Here is a 22,067-nt window from a genome sequence, read left to right as displayed (position 1 = left end):
CATGTGCCGAACCTAAGCTTTAAGGCGAATTAGCAAAAACAATAGCTTTACTCGGATGATTAATCACTTGTCACACCCATCTTGTTTCCACAGTTTCCTTATCTAATGTTGTTAAGCAACGGCAAAGAGCTGGAGTCCTGCAAGTTTGAACTTTTTGTACGTGTACTCAATCTACGGTATTCGAACTCAAATCTCAAGGTCCCTATTTTCAAAACTTTACCACACAACTAAATTGAAACATGGCACAAACCGGCTGTGTATTAGAAATATATAATGTTACATTTTTTGCCAGTTCTACACATCGAAAACCATGCAAGTTTTCCTACGGACTCGGATGTTTTGAACATTGGGAACACCTCAGTTTCGAAGTCAGAGGAGCCCATACATAGCAGGAAAGATGTTTTTATTTTTATTTATTTTTTTTTTATATATATGGGAAAGGGAGACTTAAAGATTTCACGGTAAATGCGCCGGCGTGTACAAAGAATCTAGCGCCGGAGTATAGAACCGAAAAACAAATAGGAAATTGTTCCAGTGTTTTCAATCCAAGAATGCGAATTATTTTAGTGAATGTCAGTAAACTGATTAATGAATTGAAAAGTTCAATTTAGTAGTTTCGAGAGTATAGACTTATATTTCATCTCAATCTTCAGACTTCCATGTGATTTTTTAAGAAGTCGTGAGCGATATATACAGTATTGGAAGAAGTCGAAGAAGTCTGACGGATTCCATAAAGAAATGGGATAACCTTGTTATGCTCAAAGTCTGTGTAGCCGGCGACATAACAATGTTGATGGAACCCACCTTTTCTAAATAATTGTTCACTGAGTCGACTAAATACATACCTCCTGATCCAAACAGGCACAAATATTTTCACGCTCGAGTTCCGGCGGTATTTGGTGTAAGGCGGCCCTCTTGATCTTCTTCCTCCATCACTTACACAAACATCGGCCTCTAAAGCCGGCTATTTTGCTTACAAAAAAACCCCGAGATGGTTGGCCAATTCAGCTCTGGTGCTAAGTGCGATAATGAATATGTGTTTGTTTTATTAAATGAGATTTATACCTCAGATACCACGTGTTAATGTAACTACGCCCAACTTGAACGGCGTTTTAGGATCAGGAAGTGCAATTCTTTTCTGAAAAGACTAGAAGAATCTAAAAGCAAACATTCTTTAGCTGCTTTGTCGGAAGTCATTGTTGCATGGAAGAGACACATATTCTTCAAATGGCGCAGTGTTTTCTTAGTATCGATGCTTCATTTCGTAAGCACGGCTAAAAAGATTTAGAGCAGGAAACGGAGGTGGAAAGAAAATGGTTCCATGAGCACGTCTCAAGGAATGAACCCCACAATTATATGGTCGGTCAGTCTGAAGCTGCTAACACCACAAGATACTCCGCGATGCTGTTTACTGAACTTCGTTCAACTAAGATGCATTGCCCATATCAGGATACTGAAACGTTGTATCCATTCCTTATAGTCGAGCCAAAATTGACATACAATGTGATGATGTGATCTTCCTGTGGTCTGGTTATTATCGTTTCTGTAACCTCCAGTTTTTTTACTGCTAGAAGTAAACATACATGCACTGAATTAAGACAAGGACAACCAACGAGAACTTTTATTTAAGCAAAATATTAAAAAATGTTGTATGCTGTGTTGCCAGACCGTTTTGTGTCTTTTTAAACCCATATTTGTGTAATCTAATACAGTTTTAACACGGATGCTTTCAGAGCTGAAAATTTAAGTGTCCGAGACTGTCCGGATGCTTCAACGGAAATTGCTGTATGGGAGAGAGAGCCTTATTCCCCGAATTTACAACCGGATTACGAGCTGTTGCCGTAGGGGCTTTGCGAAAATGCTAGCTCACCTTACGTTTGCATTTTTAAGGACATATTTACCCCTTTGAAACCGAAAGGAATTACTGAGTTTTCTTGTGTAACAAATTTTGAACTGACATTTTGCCCAAGAAAACTTTACGGCTTCAATATGGAAATAAAAACGCCATACATTGCTTTATATTTTGGCGCTTTTTAGAGATACTATTGCTTATATCTCTGAAAAATTCGTGGCTACCCCCAATTTTCGTTTTGGACTACAATAGGCCTTGCTATAAGATCTGCTTTTCCCGCAAAGTCATAAAACGCACAGAAAAAACTTCGGTATTAATCCACCGAAATGAACTGTTGGGTGTTAGTTATGCTACGGTCTGACTTTCCTATGGTACACTGCTTTTATCAGTTATGCTGCGTTGGTTGTACAGTGGCGGTTTTACCAAGCAGTAACTTCCCATGATGTTATTCTGGTTGTTTATTATCGGAGGGCGCCGATGCAGTTCTTCACGCCAAACCACGATTAGGCTAGCCCAGGATTAATGTGAACTTAGATTCCAGTCTAAATACTGAATCGATAGTGTACTTTCTGTAACTTTAGTTTAAAATAAGCCTTTCAGAAAAATTTGGAACGAGCGAGGTGAACTGACGGCCTCGGTTAACTTTCAATCGTTAATCCGCTTTCGAACAACCGGCCCATAAAACGTGGTTGGAACTCTTGAGAGCGTGGAATTCAACTGGCCACACAAGAAAACTTTGGGGCATATATACAAATCTTTTGAGTCTGTGAAATGAACCCATAAAGAAATGCCCATTCAGATGAATGCCCGGTGGCAGCATTAGGTAATTCGTCCTGAAAGAGGGGATTTAGCGAGAGATTATTTTCTTTTGTGTCAGTTTATATAGGTAAGGTAACTGAGTCGCACTACTTGCACTACGAGCGTAAGTGGTTTCCAGTGCAGCATGAAGTGACTAGGGGTGTTGTTACTCCCCCATGGATGGGATGCTAGTCCATCGCAGGGTTAACTCCAGCAGTATGTCGCCGGTACCCATTTGTACACCTGGGTGAAGAGAGACAATGTGGAGCAAAAGTTCTTGTCTAAGGGAACAACACAGCAATATTCAAAGAGACCAACCTAGCCTCGAAACACCTACCCTTCGATCTTCCAACCGTCTGATTCATAACTCAGTTTACATAGCGGGACTTTTTATACTGTACTGGTACCGCCGGAGCTGAACTGCTAAGTAAGCATGAAAGCCGTGTAGTAGATGTGACCGATGCCGACTGCACTTACAAACGCTTCAAAAAAAGTATGAGGCCGGGATTATATAAAGCCATTGAAGTGTTATTTATTGTTCTATAACTGGTTTAGCCGTCTGAATGTCAGATTTGAGACAGGGGCAAGAACAGGTCAATTTTTATAATCACAAATCATCCATTGATCATCTCTGCCATTACACTGACTAGTAGGTTTTATCTGTGATCTTGTGTGAATTTCTCGGGATCTAGGGCGGTCCACTGTCGACCGCGGAATGACTAAACCGTTAAAATGATACCTTCTACTGAATTAAAGCTACTATTCAGTACTTTCGTGTGGCGATGTTTACTGTGCAGGTCGTCAGTTGAAGCGAAGTTTGTCCGGCTTTCCACTTTCCGGCTCTATGATGCTGTGTGCAAGGTGGTTCAGTTCAACTTCTGAATCTCGTGCGAAATCATCAAATGGGAGCATTTAAATGAAAGCTAGTGAGCAGCAACTTGTGGTGATGCTGTTTATAATACTGCTATTTGTTCCTCGAAATCAGTTACAAATGCCTTTGCTTTTTTTTTTTTTCCTGAGACTTGCCTGCTGAGTGAGCCCATAATTGAGGGGCGTAGTCTAGGAGCCTCATATTAGACTAGACTCCCACTTGAACGTTCAAGACAAGGAAATCAATTGTTCCCGGAAAGCGAGAACTCAAGGTAGCCATTAGTGAACATTAGTCGGGTTTCTTTTGGCGATGGAGCTGGATGGCGACTGATCATTTTCAAACTATTCTGCAAATGAGAGATGACGGATTCGCGAGTACATTGCGAGTAAGTAGACAATTCAACAACTCGCGTGTCCTCACGCAGGGATCACTTCCTAGCTTCCCGCGCGTACATCCAGACGTTCGCGTGAGCGCGCGGGAGGTGTTTTGACTTGTAACAGTAGCCCTATTTGTAAGAAGTTAATATCATTACCGTCATTAATTGAAACATTTTTTTAATTAAGTGTTCTAAATAATGCCTCCACAGGCTGCAAAATTAAAGTAAGGCTTTTCGGATGGGCCAACTGGAAAATATGGACTGGACTCTGGACTGGACCCTGGACTGGACTTTGGACTGGACATTATTGAACGAAGTTAATATTTAACTAATAATATGACGATTAACAATCTCTATTTAATTATTAACCAGCGGGAAATTTTTTCAACACTTTCAACACGTTTTAAGAATGCATGTTTTTTTCAAAAGGAACATAAACGAAAAATCGAACAATGCTGACAAGTAACTCAACTTTACTTTACTTTACGTGGATAATATGACGATATATCTCATGCGTGCGCTGTCTAAAGAATGTTAGGAATGTAGTCCAATTCAATATATTCGATATGTTGAGCGCGATCGCTTTGCGCACTATTCCCGACCTACAATTGAACCAGATAGGACTACAATAAGCACTTCAGTTGTTTACAGCGGGAAATAACGTTACAAACCCGGCGACTTGTACGCTTGGCTATGATTGCGTGAAGGCTGTTAAAGTTTGAAGTCATCACGTTACAATGTGTTTGAATCGGACTACATTCCTAAAATGTAGTCCTATCTGGTTCAATTCCTAACATTCTTTAGACAGCGCACGCATGAGATATATCGTCATATTATCCACGTAAAGTAAGGTAAAGTTGAGTTACTTGTCAGCATTGTTCGATTTTTCGTTTATGTTCCGTTTGAAAAAAACATGCATTCTTAAAACGTGTTGAAAGTGTTGAAAAAATTTCCCGCTGGTTAATAATTAAATAGAGATTGTTAATCGTCATATTATTAGTTAAATATTAACTTCGTTCAATAATGTCCAGTCCAAAGTCCAGTCCAGGGTCCAGTCCAGAGTCCAGTCCAGAGTCCAGTCCATGTTTTCCAGTTGGCCTTTCGGATGTTCGCTGAAGCTGGGTTTCGTGCGCGGTTGTCTTGATATCACATAATAGGGAGGACAGGTTTTGATAAGAAATTATCGCACTGCGGAGTGATATTAATTAGTTCACTCGTCAAATCATGATTGGCTCAAGCTAAGATCACCGCTCTAGGAATTTTTAAATTTGACCCTTCTTATCAGTTGTATTTCGATAGAATCTAACTGTTCATGAACGAAAATTGAAGCCATGCAATTGTAAAGGAGTCTTCCCAGGGTCAAATATCTGCAACGAACCGGGATTTTTAAAGAAACTTAGGCTTCAGTTCTCGATCTTTGAAGTTAATGGACTTTATTTGCGTGCTTTTATCAAACAGGATGGGAAAATTGGCAATTCAACATCTTGCGCCATTTTTGATCAGTGATTAGGTTGTAGCCGGTCTCTAACATTTTAAAACATTAATAACTTGATGACACATGCACATCGTCCTCATGTGATTTCGATATAGACATGTGAACAGACAACTCGGCAAACAGAGGAATTTTTGCTTGGGAATGGAATTCTACCTCTTGTATCGCAGTCGAGTCACGAGTCAGTTTTATTTCTTAATTTTGCTGGTTAAGCATGAAGTACTCTCAACTTCCTCACTCAAAATCGATCGATTTTGCGTCTTTGGAAAATAAAACAAAGGGTGGTTTTCTTGCTTCTTTTAAAAGTCTTTAGCTACATGTTTCGAACGCTTTGTGCTTGGTTTACACGGTCGTTCTCTGCACGTGAAAAAAAAATTAAAACAAGGTACGCGTGGAGCCGATTAAAATTAAACTTGTTCTTTTTTGTTGCTATTTCAGTGGCAAAAATATCCAGATCGTGATATTGGATCAGGAATATGTTTTGCGCCAGCTCTTCATCATAAGTACCATGATAGGGTATTTGAATGAATTTTGCTGTTTCCTTGACGAAACGAAACGAAATACACGCTTAGACGTAAAGCAACCGACTACACCTTATCAGTTATTCCACGAATCCTTTTTTCACAGGTTTTTATCACGCCAATTGCTAATGTTTATGGCTTCACTGAATTACAAATCGTGATACGGCACACACAACCAGAGAAAACAGATATGAGATAAAAATAGCAGAAATGAATAATGTCAAGAGAAAATGAGTTTCCCTTGATGATGTTGAACAATTGGGAAAAAATTGTAAAGGGGCCGTAATATTTTGAAGTGAATTTGAAGTATTTGCCTAAATATTGTTTTCATTTCATGTTGCTATTCAGGTTACAAGGTGATCCGGGCTTAAAAATACTTAAAACTTAAAAATAAACCACAGCTGTTTTAGAAAAAAAACGTAATTGATGCCGTGATTGATAAAGCAATCAGATTTCGAGGTACGCACGTACGTATGTTAGCCACGCCAAAGCCGGGGAAACGCCGGTTTCCTTTTTTTTTTCTAGTACTGATTACTTCAGTGGAAAAAAAAATGAAGGAAAGGAAAACAATTTTCTCTCCCTGTTTGTCCAGGGAACGCTGCGTAGAAAAATCGAATCCGTACAGGGAAAAATGTTTATTTTCGCGGGTAGACAAATCAAAAACAGTTTGGTACATTAACATGTGTGGTTGTAATTGCAATCCTCCAGCGGTTTAAACGGGCAGTCAAAACAAATTATGTGTCTTGTCCCGTTTATTAATTAAAACAAGGAATTAAAGATCTTACGAGAAACTATTTTGATTTAAAGAGACAAAATGCCTGTTAATCTGTTTAATGCCTGTTAACCTTTACTTACTACAGTCGCAGTTATAATAATTAGCAGAAGCTACTCATCAACTGTGGCCGGCCTTTTTGGCGACAGGCAAAAATGATCCAGTACTGACGCCCTGTTAAGAAAGTGGTACGGTACCCATACTTTTGTAAAGAAATAGCCCAGCTGTTTTGGGGGCATAGGCGCCCATGGACCCAAAAACAGTGGCACGAGTCAGTACCCATGATTTTGTGGCCTGTCATGTAAACATGCAAAGGGCCCGAATGTCAAGACATTATATTATAGACTGTCAAAAAAACTGCAAAAACTCGAGTGGGGCCCTTACACTAATTTTAGTTGTCATATTATTAATTTCTTTTGAAGTAGAGATGAAACCGTTTAGAAATGGACAACGGCTCGAGCGGCTACTGGCTATTAGCGGTCATGAAAACTAATATTTCAGTTTCGTGTTATTTCTAAATTTCCATATACGAAGAAGATTTAAAAATGCATGCAACAAAGATTAGCCCAAAATGGAAACTAACAATATTGATGGGAAGCGCTTCACTCATTTGATAGTTCGCATTCTTGTTGTTCAATAATTGTTGTTGTGAACACTATAACTGATCTGAAAATTGTCGTTCACTAAAACGGTCGCAACTCAGTTCAAAGGATTCCTATCTCGACAGGAATTCGTCCATTCACGAGTTTGTAAAACGATTCCAGCTCATATTAATGCATCTTTTAAAAACGATCATGGTCGACTGAAAGAAATAGAGCTAAGATTCAGTTCACAATTTCTTTTTTATTTCAACATTTTTCGTCAATATTCTATCTTATATATTTGCCTTCTGGTATTTTGGGTGTTGTTTATGTGTCAGTGGAATTAAGTGGGCGTCAACCGCCGGCTCAGTTTGTAGTAATCACAATTTTTTATGAGGGTTTGTTAGAGCCCAGACAAGAGTCTCTGAAGTGTCAGCTTCGAGGCGTTTCTTTCCAATTAATGCCAATTGACTAGAGTGTTCCATCATTTGTAGTGTCAACATGTTTAGGTCAAAAGACATATTTTGGCATGAATAGATATTGGGAATATTCTTCTTCCTCGCTATAACAAAAAATCACCAGTTTGCTTTGCTGTGCACTGAAAGTGGGTCTTTGGCTACAGATGGCAGGGATAGTTATCGACAGCAGCTGGTTTTAAGTTCTACTCCTGAAAAACATTCCTATAAGAGTTGTTATTCTGACTCGGGAAATTTACTGAATATCTGCTTATAGTCCCGTGTTAATACCGACGCTTTCGGAATGTTTGCCAGTGTATACGCGCACTGTGATACTTAGTTATTATTTTCTTAAGTATAATAACCTATAAGTAGTACAACGCATATTGTTCAAAGTGCAGAAAAGACAGCGACGACAACAAAGGTATTAGAGCCCCCTGTGTGTATTACGATTAAAAACTGCTGTTGTCTTCGCTTTTTAAAATTGCGATCTTCTGTTTGGCTATTCGTATTCATGTATGCATCGTTTTCCAGAGAATTTTTGTAAAAAGACGTCTGACTACAGCTCTATTTCGAGACACTAGGTTAATCTTCCACCAAGTCACCGTCCAACAGTGTAAAGTTTGTGGGCAATCGAACAATTTGCTGTTGCAGCATCTCTAACCGCCTTTGCATCGTCGTTGAAATTCTTTCTCTTTGTTCGTCTTCGTTTTTTCCTACCGCCATAAATGGAGTTTCGCTAAAATCAGGTGAGTTGCTTTCGGCGACGCTTTCTGCGGTCCCCATATGCTTTTGGAGCGTGCGCAAGTAGTCACTCAGCATCATTGTTTTCTGATTGGTTCGTTTGCTGTTCGTTTGTGATTGGCTTAGAACTTTCTCTCTAATCAACTGTTGTAGCTTGCCAGCGCTTAAAGGAGTTAGGTTTGCGCTAGTTTCAACATTTTCCTCCTCATTTGTTCCCTTTGCTGTTTTTTCTTCTATGTTTTCTTCCACAGTACTTTCTTTATCCACGCATCTCCCCTCACGGCCATGCGAGGATTTTGACTCCTTTCTTTTCCCACGTCTTGTTTGTTGCTGCAATCTAATCGGTAGAATCAGTCTGCTCTTTACCACACGAACAAACTTTTTAGCATTATTGCCGACCGTTCCTTTTTCCAAACCGTTACCTGCTGCTTTAGCAGTTTCCAACTCATTTCCTATCGTTCTCACATCACTTGCTTCGTCGGAAATTCCTTGGAATGCAGTGGCGAATTCCGGTGACCTCTTCTCAAAGGTCTCTTTTCCGTTTTTCTCCCGAATAATGTCACCATTTTTTTCCAATCCTCTCTCTTGAATTTTGTTAGTAATATCCCTCGAAGCACATTCCTCATTCTCCTTTTTGATGTCAATTACTGCGCTCTCACTGCCTTTTGGCTTCACAAACACTCCTTTTACATTCCATTTACCTGCAACATTTCTGGAGTGTTCCGTTGCCTTAGGTTGTCTGGAGGACGGAACCTCCTGGCTCCTTAAATTACGAGTATCTTTTCTGCAGCTTCTTTCATCGTACCAGCTGATACCAAGGGATTCTTTAGAGGACGAGGTCATTGTTTCAATCAGTAAAGATGACTTTAGGTGGTATTTGGGAGCTCGTGATAATCCAGGTGAGTCTTGTAGTCTGCTTTGATCGACACTGTAAATGAAAATGAAATGATTTGAAAGGGTCATTAAACGTAGATTTCAACTCGTATTGAGCGCAATTTTACTGAACTACCATGCCTTTTCAATCTGAAACATGCACGACGATATTTATTCTTTTGAAAGAAATTAGCAACAATACTTATTTACGCGAAAATTTCATGTGGCTCTGAACCTCTTCCTACAATTATTTATTTTTTAAACTTTATTAAAAGTTGTATCTGAACAAGCTTATCACAGTTCTATAATAAAAATGGGGGGGGGGGGGGGGGGGCGTTTAGCTCGTTTTTGAGTTGCAAATGCTTCAAACTAAAATTAGGAGCGTTTTTAATAAATTATACTGTTGCTATGATAACCTATTATGTATAGAAAATGACCATGACCTGTTTTTTTTTATTATCATTTTTAGTTTATTTATTTATTTATTTATTTATTTATTTTTCGTGGTATGTCTTTAAAGTAGCTGATGAGCTAAGAACATTTACCACGTAAAATAAAGGTATTGTATTGTATTGTATTTTCCAACGACAAGATATTTGTTTGAGACCATTATTGTTGTATCAACTGATAAAGAGTGGTATTGATCCGTCAAAATATACGTGATGGAAAGTGATGGTTACTGCTGTGAGCTACCTTAAAGAGAAGCTTAGTATTGAGTCTGTCAAAATCTGAAAGTGTGATCACTATTAGTATATAATCTAAACGAAAGCGATCAGAGAGCGTTTTCTTGCGGTACTACAGTTTAGTTGTCCAATGTTATTTACAGGATTTATAACAATCTGCTTTTAGTTTAGTCCCATATCGGCACTCGTGGTGATCAAATACTTTTCAATAAAGGAGTATTAAAGGGAAGAATGCGAAAACCTAGATTCGAAACCATTATTGACGTTTTATTGTTTCTTTACCTGTGTATGGGCCTTCCTTTGTAGTTCAAATTACCCTTTATCATGTTTATTCTCGTATACACTCCTACGGTATCTTCCAACTGCATATCTCGCTGTTTATTCTCTTCTAATCGTTCCTGCCTCTTCGCCTCAAGTCTCATTGTCTGGCGTCTTAGAATCTCGCGTTTGACCGCACGTGGAACGATGGACTTCTCCATGAATTGCAAACCAGACTGCATGGCAGGCCTGGAACCGTGATCTCGAGTGGTCTCTGGAGCAAGGGGCCGGCGAATGCTTTTGATCTGCCGACAGTCACCCTTCGCTTGCATTCCACGTAAGGAAGCCAGGTGATGCTTGTCCCCATCAATGATGCTTCCAAAAGGGGTTAAACCTGTAAGATATTGAAAACATCTAAAAATTGTTTTTCAGAGACAATCTGTAGCATAATTCCTGTTTTGAGTTCTAATACGTTGAGGTCATCAAGCCCAGATTGACAATAAATAAATAAATAAATAAATAAATAAATAAATAAACAAATAAAGGGTAAAGTTGTCGAGTGCAAACTATTTGGTCTAAAAGGAGTGTAAGATAAACAACTAGAACAATTTTCATGTTATAATAATGGAAATAAAAATTGAGGCTTTGAAATAAAATCATGGACTCCTTAGACTCTTAAGGAACGTTGTATCTCCTACCTTCAATTTGACAATTCAGATGATGGACTATTTGTTCAAGGTTTGTTTTTTCTTCCCTGTATTTCCTCAAACTAACTGCTGATTTCTCTTCTAACAACTGCAATTTCTGCATTAACGAAACGTTGTCCCTGCGATTTTTGCCACCACAAACCTTTCTTGTTGTGTTGTACATTCTATCGCCGTCCAAACAATACGTATACGGCTGTATACACAAAGGTGCACTCGCGTAATCTTGATCATTGCCAAGATATTTTGTATATCTATGGCTTGTCTTAAAATTCATGATTCAAAATTCTCCAGCAAATTTCAAGTGCGTTTACTTTTTTCTTGTTTTGCACTGCATTAAATTTTTAATTATGGGAAAACAATTATGTTATCGATTGGTATTAATAGCTGTGAAATGATGTAATGTCGACACGAATGCATTAGCAAGCGTCAGAAGACGCCGCAAAAGTGTAGAAAAGCTCAGTCATTAAAAATAATAAAAAATGTATTTTATTTATTGTAGCTAGATGCTCGGATTTCTTGTTAATTTAACAGAATGGAGTTAACAATACTTATATTCTTGTTGTTCGTCTTAGTCTTTCTTTGCCTTTTAGTCTATGCTCAAACTGAAAATTTTCTTCTCTATCACTTACTTGGTAAAAAATAAATTCTCGTTAAGTGTGAAACTCCACATTGGTCCATTATCGCTAATTACTAAACTCGCGCATTCGTTTGTCAATACGTAATTGAAATGAAAGCACAATAGTCGCTAGCTATCGAGTGCACTAAAGAAGACAACCTGCAATGGTGTAGACTGCCATTCTTGCAGACCCAAGGGAAAATAGCAGGGTTGAAGAACAAGTCGAAACGGAGGAGGAAAAAGGCCACGAGAAAAAAAAAATTGTAGGAAGAAGTGATGTTACTATTCATACGTTGGTTTTATTTTTAACTCCAAACTTCCTGCTTCCCCGATCTTTTCAAATAGCTGTCAATTCAATTCATCTTTTATGAGGTTTGGCCTCTGGTTTTGTTCTTTCAAACCAATATTTCGACAAAAGACAGCCTTCCATTTTTCATTTTTGTCCTTCTATGACTGATGTTATAAGGGCATCACTGGTTTCTAAGCAACACAGTTACGACAACAACGAAAATCAAATTCCCCTAATGTTTAACCTTTAAGGTTCCCTTAAACATGATATTTCAACTTCGATTCAACCTCATTTTCCCATTTATAAAAGGGAATATTTACGTTGGTGGTAACAAAGCAAACAAAACTTTCTCACCGTTGAATCTCAACATGTCTATTTCTTTACTGCAACAAAACATTTGCAAATTGTATCAAAACGTGGTGAGAATAAATGCGTTCTCAGCGCTGCATGTAGCCCATTGTAAGCTTCGTTTTATCATTCAAGGCACGTATCACTCTTTCCTGTTCGAAAGTTTTTTTATTTTGAAATTTTCGTGAAAGCTAGCGGTGACGGCGAAGGAAGACCAGCGTATTTTCGGTACCCAATTTGACTGGAGCAACGAGAAAGAAACTGAATTTTAATTCAGTAATTTCATCTAAACGGTTTTGTTCGAACATTTCACATTTCACAGGAAACGAGTCCAATTTTCTTGCACATGCAACAAAAAGAAACTTTTTTGGCGCGTTAAAACTTACCTTACATTTTATTTATTTTGCCATAATACACACATAACAAATTACAAAATACAGGTTTACAGGTAAGAAGTGTTGGGGAGATCTAAAAGAAACTACGAGGCTTTCAAGAAATTAGGTTTCCTCACGAAATACAGTACAAAAGTGAATAAACAAGTACTTAATTATGGATGAGTTAGAGGTAGTAGATGGGAGAACAAATCAGTTCTACATTATAACACTTGAATTAATCAACGGCCAGGAAAAGGCTTCACAAAATCCTAGCTTTTCGTCTTAATCCAGTCAGGTTCAAAACTGCTTTCCGCGACTTGTGGCAAGTTTATCGCCAGGCACTGCTCAACTTCAAAGAACACGCCCATCAAAATTAATTCATTATACTTCTTTCACTAAACGTTCCACGATGGATATTCAGAAATTCTTACCTGTTTTCTGTAGACGCAAACTGTAAAGAACCCATTGAAGATTTCGCGTATCGCTTTTATACCGCTGAATCCTCTTTTCGCTGTTTTTTCTGAGATCGACAAGCGTGGACTGCAGTAAGCCAAATTCACGTCGATCCTTGCACAAAAAACAACGTTTGGCGTCTTTATTAACCCTGAAAATATCCACAGTCTCTTCCCTGAAGCGACTTTCATTTTCCTTCGTTATCAGCTTAATTTTCGCGTTTGTTGACAAATTCATTCTCTCTCCGTCGATAGAGAGAGAGAAAAGCACGATTCAGCCTGACTCAGTGAAATTTTGATTTTGATTTACCTGATGAAGTTTGTGCGTTAAATGTTTTTAGTCGGCTTTTTTCGTTCCCTAAAATAGCATATCCAGCTGTATAATTGTTTTAGAAATAACGGCAAACAAAACACGGGACAAATATTCCACACTACATTCTCCGGAAATTTGTTATCGGCATTCAAGCGGCGAGAAATTAAGAAGGGTATTTTCTTCCTTTATAGATAATTTAAAATGCTGACGCCCGCGCTGTCGTTTACAGCCAGCTTATAGATTTAATTTCCTTTTATTTTTCTCAATAATGCGTCTGTTATCTTGCTGAAAGCCATCAATCTCAGCATTTATGGGGGGTCCGAACGAAACCAAGGGTGATTTATTACGCTATGCGTGGTTGAACTGATGCATAACTGTGGCCATTCCAAACAATATATAGCTAATATATCGAATAACGCATTTTTTGGGTGTATGTATTTTTTCATGTTCTGTTTTTGGATGTGGAACTTTTTAAATGCAGTCATCGTTCTTTAGTAGAAGCTTAAGCGTTAACCAACGCGATCGCATCCGCCTACTGCTGCAGGTGAAACGAGGCTTTTTGTTAACGGAGGAAACAAACAAACAAACAAACAAACAAGCCAACAAACGAACAAACAAATCAAAAGAAACTGAATGCTACCCACAGGATCAATATAGAACTATCAATGAATCTGTTGTTTTAGTCGTCCTTTGGCTTCTTTATTCGTTCAGACAGCCAATGCTTTGCCTACTCAGTTTGCTTGTGATGTTCGATAGAAGCTGATGACATTTTTGTGGCATTTTTAGTCGCTATACAACTGTCAGTAGGGCTCAATTAGCGCTAAGGCCTCATTCCGAGTCATGCAATCGAGAACCGGCTTAAGTTCCTGCTTTTCCCTTTGCTGTCTGCGTCGGGTGGCATAACTCGCGGCCGTACGTTTCACGCAAAAATGAAATAAGACTGGCTGCTCTTATGGTTGCGGTATGCGTGTTATAGGAATACCTTCTTTAATTGATTTTCATACTTTCGCCGGTCAGTTAAAAAATCCAATTAAGAATGGACGCAATAGCCAACAGTACCTGACCAATTAATTTTAACGGCATGTGCTCATATACAAAGGGTTCGAATCCTCTGGAATTTGAAAATCATCTTGGAAACGATTTAAGTTGCGCCATTGCGTTCGAGAAAAGAAAGCTTGGATTCATACTGATGTGGGGAAGAGCGAAATTCGCTCGAACTAAAGAGCATTGGAACAGGAAAAACCAAAGGCCACAAGTTCGTTTATGATACAAGGGCTCACTACATTATAGATTTGCTTTGACTGATATCGTTATCGAATAATAAAAAAAACTTCTCGCTTCTTTTGACAGTCTACTTCCAGTTCTCACTGAAAACATTTTATCATTCCGGTCCTTATTTTATTACAAGTCCTGACAAAATCACTTTACAAACCAAACCAAATATCGAGAAAAATACTTAATATTGACAGCATATGAATGAATCATGGAATAGAGCGGTTTGTAAATGAGTGTAGTAAAATCAAAAGAAAAGTCATTATTCTGGCCAATCAGGAGCTAAGATATAACAGCGCAATGAACCAATCAAAATTCGAAGTAAACATATGTAAACGGCGTCAAGCGCGGGAAAACGCGTGTGACTAAGTCACGATTGGGTTTGGTGCTGTTTCTCATTGGTTGAGAAAGTGGCGCGAGTTTTTTAACTAATCACAGAGCGAGGTAAAGCAAAGGCAAAGCAAAGGTGAACTACTTTCGACTCAAATGAAAACCGCTCTATACACATCGAATAACATCTCTATTTACAGTGTAATATGAAGCCACAAAGCCTTATACAGTAAATATTAACCTTGCTACTAACCTATATTCCTTTCAAATGTTTTTGAATGGCTATCGAAGAAAAATTCCTAAAAGCGGGAAATACCATAAAACCCTGATCGTAAAATCTTTTCAAAGTACGTGAAATTCATAGGGGAGCTTTTTTTATCGGGGGGGGGGGGGGGGGGGTAAGGGAATGGGATTTGCGCTTCACGACGAAAATGGATTAAAACAGCTTGAAAAGACATAAAAACCAACAATCCAAACCAAATTAAAATAGCTTAACCTTACTTATTCGTTTGTAGATATTCAGAAACGCTTATTATAACAAGGATTTTGGCGGACTTACACAGTTGGAGCGGGTTATTTTTGGAGAGGCTTCCACTCGGAATTTAACGGTGTTTTAGAGGTCGTTATTTAATAAAGTAAACTAAGCAAAAAATACTTTCATTTTTAGTTCCTTTGCAGAGATTTGTTTCTTTTCTGTAACGAATTTTACCGTGGTTTGTATAATAAGCCAATGCATACAAATACGTGTAATTTTAAGTATACCTTTCGGAACCACGCCACATGACAACGTTCTGTAAAGTGCTTTACAGAAAGGTTCAATCTCGAAAGGCTTGCGATTTTTCTTATTACAGTCAACTCTCTTTATTGCGGACACCCTCGGTATCGCGAGTTAGTGTTCTTAATTAAGCGAGAGTCCGTAATAGCGGGAATTTATTTGAATCAAACGTCTGTACTCTATTTTTGCCGGGGATTTCGCTGCTGTCCATATTATCGGGGTGTCCGTAATAGCGAGGTGTCTGCAAGGCGAGAGTCGACTGTATGCAAGAGGCATTTTTTTCTGCAATTTGGCATAAAACATCTAGCACCGGCCAACTGTATGAAATGAGGTCAGAGGCCCTCAAGCGTTGTTACTGTCACTAGCTTCTTTACCAGGTATTGAGTTGTTATTTGAATCAAGGGATGCATCCCCCCTCGCTTGATTTACCGATTCACTCTTAGCTACATTATCATCTCCGGAATTGACCCCATCTTTGCCTTCCTCAGATTCGTTTGAGTGGTGTTCAGATTTTTCAGGTTCCGAGCTAGAAAGTATGTTGTCATTATTTTCAACAGCATCAGTTGTACTAACTGCTTCATCGGCAGACGAAGATGCAGGCAATACATCGCCGTCTTCGTTCTCTTGCTCGCTCGGCGCTGAATCATCAATTGCTTTCTTGATGTGAGTTTCAGATGACCCAGTGGGATTACCGCTGTCTTCTTTTGGCAATTGACGAGAATTTTCATTCTTGTTGGCACCTTCATCAGCTGGTCTTGATTCAGATTCATCTTCGAGTTCGTCATTTTCCCAAGCCTGGAGTTGCGATTTATCTAGCTTATCCGCGACTTGCGCCTTCTTTGAATCATCTTCAATAATTTCAACTTCATCTTCATCTTCAGTCCTTTCATTTTCTTTCCTTTCATCTTGGTCTTCCTCGTAGGAAATGTTCGTCCCTGCATTTTCGACTTGCTCAAGCACTTCCTCCATAACTTCTTCCGCCGGAAGTAAATCGACCGGTTTCTCTTCTTTCGTCTGGCGCGTGTCATTAACTTGATCTGCTTTCTCCTGCATCAAGCCACTGGCCTTAAACACATTCCCAACAGTTAAGGTGTCGTCCTCGTCGTTTTCTGCTTTCACCAGGGATGCTTCTCCAGGTACTGGGGTGTCATCTTCAAGCCATCCAGGTGGCGAGGAAGATATTGTAAAATTATTCATACTTTCAACGTCCTGTGACATGCGTGGCTGAAGCAGACCGTGTACAGTGGGTGGGTCTGGAGACGAGTTGCGAATGACGTCGCGCGGTGATGTCAGGGACGTGATGTTGGTAACACGTGACTGATCACGTGATTGCTCGCTGCCTTTGCTTTCAATGTTATTTTTTGTTACTCGCGGTTTTCGCTTCGCCATGTCATTTCTTGGCAGTCGACCTGTGTTGGTCAACTGGCCGTTGCCTATCTGGGGTAGAAACGGCGCTCGAGGGCTCCTTGTAAACGAAGAGGCGCCTCCTCCGTAATTCATTCGTTTAAAAGATCGTCCCCGTTCCACTGCTACGTAATCCCCTCCGGAGACTAAATCGGCCGGCGTTAAGATAAGTTTACCATCTTTGGTATACAGTGCCGCAATAGCAGCCGCCAAGAAAACATGTTCCTGTACGATGTTCAAAATCTGTTCCATGCTCTGCTGCAATCGCTTTTGCAGAACTATTTTCACTTTGGGTTTGAACACGTCTCCATTACAAAACACGTAAAGTATTTTCAAATCACGTTTTCCCCACTCGTAGTCCATCTTATGCCTTCCCTCCGTCACAAAGACAGTTTTCTTGGGAGAATTGTTCGTTTTGCGAGGGGGGCGCGGTTTTGAGACGCCAAGATCAGCATAGTTTAACTTTTTAAATTCCTCTCTCCCGGCAGCCACGTACACACTCTTGTTTCTAATGCTTTCAAGGTTCTGCACCGGCCGGCCACCGATCGGCGTGCAGATTTTTCGTACCGCGTTAAACGCTGAAATGTGCGCCGTCACCTGGTCATACAAGGCTTCCATTGTCCGTATGTGCCGTCTGTTGATAACAAGCGTTTTACCCAGAAAGTTACGGTTTCCATTCTTGTAAACTTTAACAGTGACTGTTGGAGCGAAAGTTGACGCCACTGCTGCCATTCTGTTTGCCTGGGAACAGAATCAGTTGGTTAGCAACACACATCCTAGTCTCCCTTATCACGGTGATTTAAAATTTTGATATAACATGCATTTTTGACAGAAAAGGTAACTGAACCCTTTCAAATACCTTCCACAGAAAATGGTAGCCCTTTCACATACCCACCGTAGAAAAACTGCTTTCTTTTCGGTTGGTCTGTTCGAGATATCTTAAAAGGCCCTTCTAAATACCTAAATGACAGTTTTCACTGATTAACCTGGTGAGTTCCTGGTGAGTTCTAAAAGTAAAACGAATAAGTTTTTGCTTTGTAAAGAACGATTTGTGAATGTTTCAGTGTTCATGTGCAAATGTTAGCCGCGGCGAAATATGAAGAATTATGAATGAAACCCCGGCGGGTTCTGAATTTAACTTGCACACCTTACACTAGCCTCCCACACAGACGTTCTTAGGGGTTCAGGAACGCGTGACGAACCCCTAAGAACGTCTGTGTGGGAGGCTAACCTTACACCTGCGATTTATAGTATGTATATATTTTTTTACACAAAAAGCAACAACAATAACAACAAGAAAACCACACACTTAGAGAGATACAGATCAAACTCTGAGACCTATTTCGACGGATGATTAGAATTAGTATATGTATCTAATAAATTTTTGTTTTTCTTGATTCTAATTGCTATAGCAACAATTTCTGTTTCCCCAAACAACAGAGAAGATCTGTGAAACAGAGCACGTATGTTTGCGTTTATATTTCAGCCAATCAAAGCTGGCGCATGCAAATTTTGGTCTAAGTGGTAGCGAATTCATTAACGTTCTTTTCGTTTGAATGATGTAAACTTGCATAGAATATTTACAAAATAAATTAAACCGTTGTTTTCTTCTAGATAATGACTTCATCTACAGTTTTGGTGTACCAAAAGTGTTAAAATGCGAGTTACTTGTAATTAAAGAAGAAGAAAGACTATAATCTGGAAAAATATATACAAAATTTAAACTTTAAAAATTTGACTGTTTAACGCTTCAACTCTACGCTGTGTCAATCATATATTTTCGAGTTATGCCGACCTTTGAATTCATTGCCAAAACATTTAATTTTAACATCGAATTTTTTAACTAATTTGTATGGGCAGACACAGTCGCCAGTGGTTTCAAAACATTGCGGCTATTTCACAAACAACCAGTTTGAAATTCCGGCAATATCACTCGAGAGGCCTTTGTTCAAAAGTTCTTTCCTTCGAATAAAAAGCAAATGTTTGACCTTCGGTTTGACAGTTGCTGTATAGATGTTGTTAATAATCGATTTTTTCACGTTCCAGAATCTCTAGGCAAATCAGTGTTTAGCAGGCAGAACACGAAGACCAATGGTGACTAATTTCGTTTCTAAGCTGTTATCATCGCTAATATTTTAAGGCTTGTCCGTCGTGGCATCTAATGAGAATGTTTAACACAAATAGTTGAACTTTCTAAGATCGTTTTGGGCCTTTAAGAGGGACTTTTTTGTGCGAAAACGAAGATTGATCTTTTGGAATGCTTCAGCTGAAATTTGAAGTCGAGAAAATCAGTTTTAGAGAACAGATACACTATCCCCCGAATTTACGAGCTGATGATCGCTTTTCGAAAATCCTACCTTTCCTTGTTTCGTTCATTTAAAATCATTTTCATCCCCATCGAAAACAAAATGAATTAACTTTTTCATCTTCAAAAGATTTAGGCGACAAAACATCCAAGAAAACTCTAGTTTTTTCTTGCATAAATTCAATTGGAAATGATTTCGCACACGGTTTAGGCCTTTTGAAAAGATGTTTACCGAAATGAAACGTTGGGTGCCTCGGATTTAATAGGAATAAGGCCTATATAACAGATGTTGAATTTAAAACTAACATGGTTACCATGCTATGGTAGACGGACAACATTTGGCCACAAGTAAAATCACTGCAGTTGACCAAATCAGCACTTTACTCTCAAATGCTCGAATTCCGTGCATGCTCTTGTTCTGTTGTTTTAGAAGTTGATTTTGACTAACGTTGGAATACTCTTACTTCGCAGAAACTGAAAAAAAGTACTACTCGGCATTATGTACTGTAATTGTAATTTGAATGGTTACTTACTACTTTTCTAAGCTCTCAGCTCAAACGTTTGAGCTTGCAACAAGCGCACACCTCAGAATAAAAGTTAAAGTTTGATGATACAAGCTACGACATTTGAAATCCTTGACGTTTGTGGCGAAGATCACATCTGAGAGCTAGCGTCATACGTGGCCGCTCGCGGGTTGCAATGAACGTTTAAAATAAAACAAAACTTCAGCGAAAAAGCGCGCTGTTGTTGTGTTAGCGATACCAATACTCGCGATTCTGTCAGACAAAAATAGCCTTTTATTAAAGTGATACTAGAAACTAGAGCGGTTTATATAATTTTTGTCCGAAAATATCTGAATTTGTAGATCCATATACTTCTTCCACTAGCAAAACTTTCAAAGTGAGAGATTGAAATTTTCATGTGACCAATACTCAATGCCAATAAATTGATTATCACTCACTTGTTGGCAACCTGTTTACCAGCCGCCCAATCTTCCTCTCTTCCCTGTCGGAGTTTTCGTGTCAGAAATGTCTTCACGGTTTCCAACGTAAATGAAATCTGCACAAGAGTAAAAGAGCTGGATTATATTTAGTGACGAACGCCCTAAATTCGTTATGAATTCCTGCCGATTAACTAACGTTGTTGTGGCAATGCACGGAGTTTGAGTTTTCTGTAATATATAATCGGATTAGTCGCACGTTTGAAAGCCCTTGAACTGGCTTACAGTCGCGGATGCGCCAATGTTTTCATTTATTTCCTTTAATAACTGATATTTTTCAAATCAAATTATATGATTGACACCGATCATGCCAGTGAAGTAACAAAAATGTAGCCAGAGAGGTGGTTCTTAATTCATATTACCAACAATTCTACAAAAAACAAATTAGTGAAAATCGGGTAGAAAATACAGCTCGTCATGAATATACGATCCCCCCAAAACAATCCCAGGCAGATTGCGAACTTTTGATCTGAACAATTATTAGGTCGATAAATCGAATCACTGAATTCGCGGTTTTTTATTTTTTGATTGATCATGAGCTCGCAAAAATAATTTTGTAACTAATAATCAGAGAAATACGAAGCGGTTTCATAGCACCATAATTTTGTCGATTCTTTCCTAATTTTTCTTTCAATCACGTCTTGTTAGCTTTTTCCTAGTACCTTCCCTCCCAAGACCATCCGTTATCATCATTATATCCAAAAGAAAGAAATAATTCACAAAAATTATAATCTCAATCATGGCCTGGATTCTACACTAACGACATACCTTCTCGACTTGCTAATCACCTTGATGCCAAAATTTCAGTTACGAAATTCTTCTATTTCGGTAAACTTTCGATTAAACTTTCTGCTTTCATCCATCTTAAATTAGTGAAAAACGTTTCTATAATTCAAGATGGCTGACAACGCTTACGTTTGGAGTGGCAAAACATTTAGCATATGGAAATTTTTAATCTATATTATAATGACGGAAAGCGGTGTTGTTTCAAAGTGACAAGAAAAAAAGTGAAATTAAATTTGTGTAAGGCTAATTGCTTTGCTCGTTGCGTTGTCAATAAAGTCGCTGGAAGTGCCTCGATAAAAGGATTTTTTGACTCTTATTTCGGGAGATAAGAAAAAAAAAATAAAAATACGACGGAGGAGGTTTTGCGTTCCCATAGTTACAAATACATAGCAACAAGGTGTTATCGGGGAAAGCGATCAAAAGTAAACGTTTTTAATGTTTATATAAGAAGGTTAATAAATTCAAATAGCTTGCGTTTGTAAATGAAGCAGTGTTTACTTTGCATGAAAAGAAACGTACTAGTTGTTTTGCGTGAAAACCCTTCAGAGACTGTCGAACTTTTAGGAGGTTTTTATCAGGTATTATATAAAAGAAAGCGAAGTTTAAAGGCAAGGTAATGTACGGAAACGTGATATTTCCCGTGGAGCCGCTACAGTTTGTAGAGCTTTAACCATATATAGTGAAGTCATTCTCTATATGTTCAAGTATCAAGGAGCATTCGTTTTCGACCCCAAACACCTCTTCCTTTTGCACAGGACTGATATTGAGACTTGCGCAGTGAAGTCAGAATCTCTTTACCTGGATTTGAGTGAAATTTGAA

The 22,067-nt window shown here is 38.7% G+C and overlaps 2 protein-coding genes across 2 annotated transcripts; both read right to left on the bottom strand.

The window, feature by feature from the left end:
- Positions 1-8,303: 8,303 nt before the first annotated feature.
- LOC146449157 (uncharacterized) lies at positions 8,304-13,300 on the bottom strand. Its single transcript, XM_085101953.1, has 3 exons — positions 13,042-13,300; positions 10,301-10,670; positions 8,304-9,390 (listed from the first exon to the last, which is right to left on the bottom strand). The coding sequence occupies exons 1-3, from the start codon at positions 13,298-13,300 to the stop codon at positions 8,304-8,306; spliced, it is 1,716 nt and encodes a 571-aa protein (XP_084958079.1).
- Positions 13,301-14,757: 1,457 nt separating this feature from the next.
- Positions 14,758-21,378, bottom strand: LOC146449156 (uncharacterized). Its single transcript, XM_085101960.1, has 3 exons — positions 21,230-21,378; positions 20,423-20,520; positions 14,758-17,897 (listed from the first exon to the last, which is right to left on the bottom strand). Exon 3 carries the CDS (start codon positions 17,886-17,888, stop codon positions 16,095-16,097), a length of 1,794 nt encoding a protein of 597 aa, XP_084958086.1. The 5' UTR covers positions 17,889-17,897; positions 20,423-20,520; positions 21,230-21,378; the 3' UTR covers positions 14,758-16,094.
- Between the last annotated feature and the right edge of the window lie 689 nt (positions 21,379-22,067).

Source organism: Pavona decussata, unplaced genomic scaffold (genome assembly GCF_977016875.1).
Source record: "Pavona decussata unplaced genomic scaffold, jaPavDecu1.1 SCAFFOLD_619, whole genome shotgun sequence".
NCBI classification, from domain to species: Eukaryota; Metazoa; Cnidaria; class Anthozoa; order Scleractinia; family Agariciidae; genus Pavona; species Pavona decussata.
The sequence above is the reverse complement of the archived record's forward strand: the minus strand, read 5'-3'. Positions and strand labels throughout refer to the sequence as shown.

Excerpts from the sequence above, each read along its gene's own strand:
- LOC146449157 (XM_085101953.1), bottom strand. The coding sequence starts at position 13,300 with ATGAATTTGTCAACAAACGCGAAAATTAAGCTGATAACGAAGGAAAAT. Across the intron at positions 10,671-13,041 it reads TTTGCGTCTACAGAAAACAG|GTTTAACCCCTTTTGGAAGC; the intron begins GTAAGAATTTCT and ends AATATCTTACAG. Across the intron at positions 9,391-10,300 it reads AAAGGAAGGCCCATACACAG|TGTCGATCAAAGCAGACTAC; the intron begins GTAAAGAAACAA and ends TTTCATTTACAG.
- LOC146449156 (XM_085101960.1), bottom strand. The coding sequence starts at position 17,888 with ATGGCAGCAGTGGCGTCAACTTTCGCTCCAACAGTCACTGTTAAAGTT.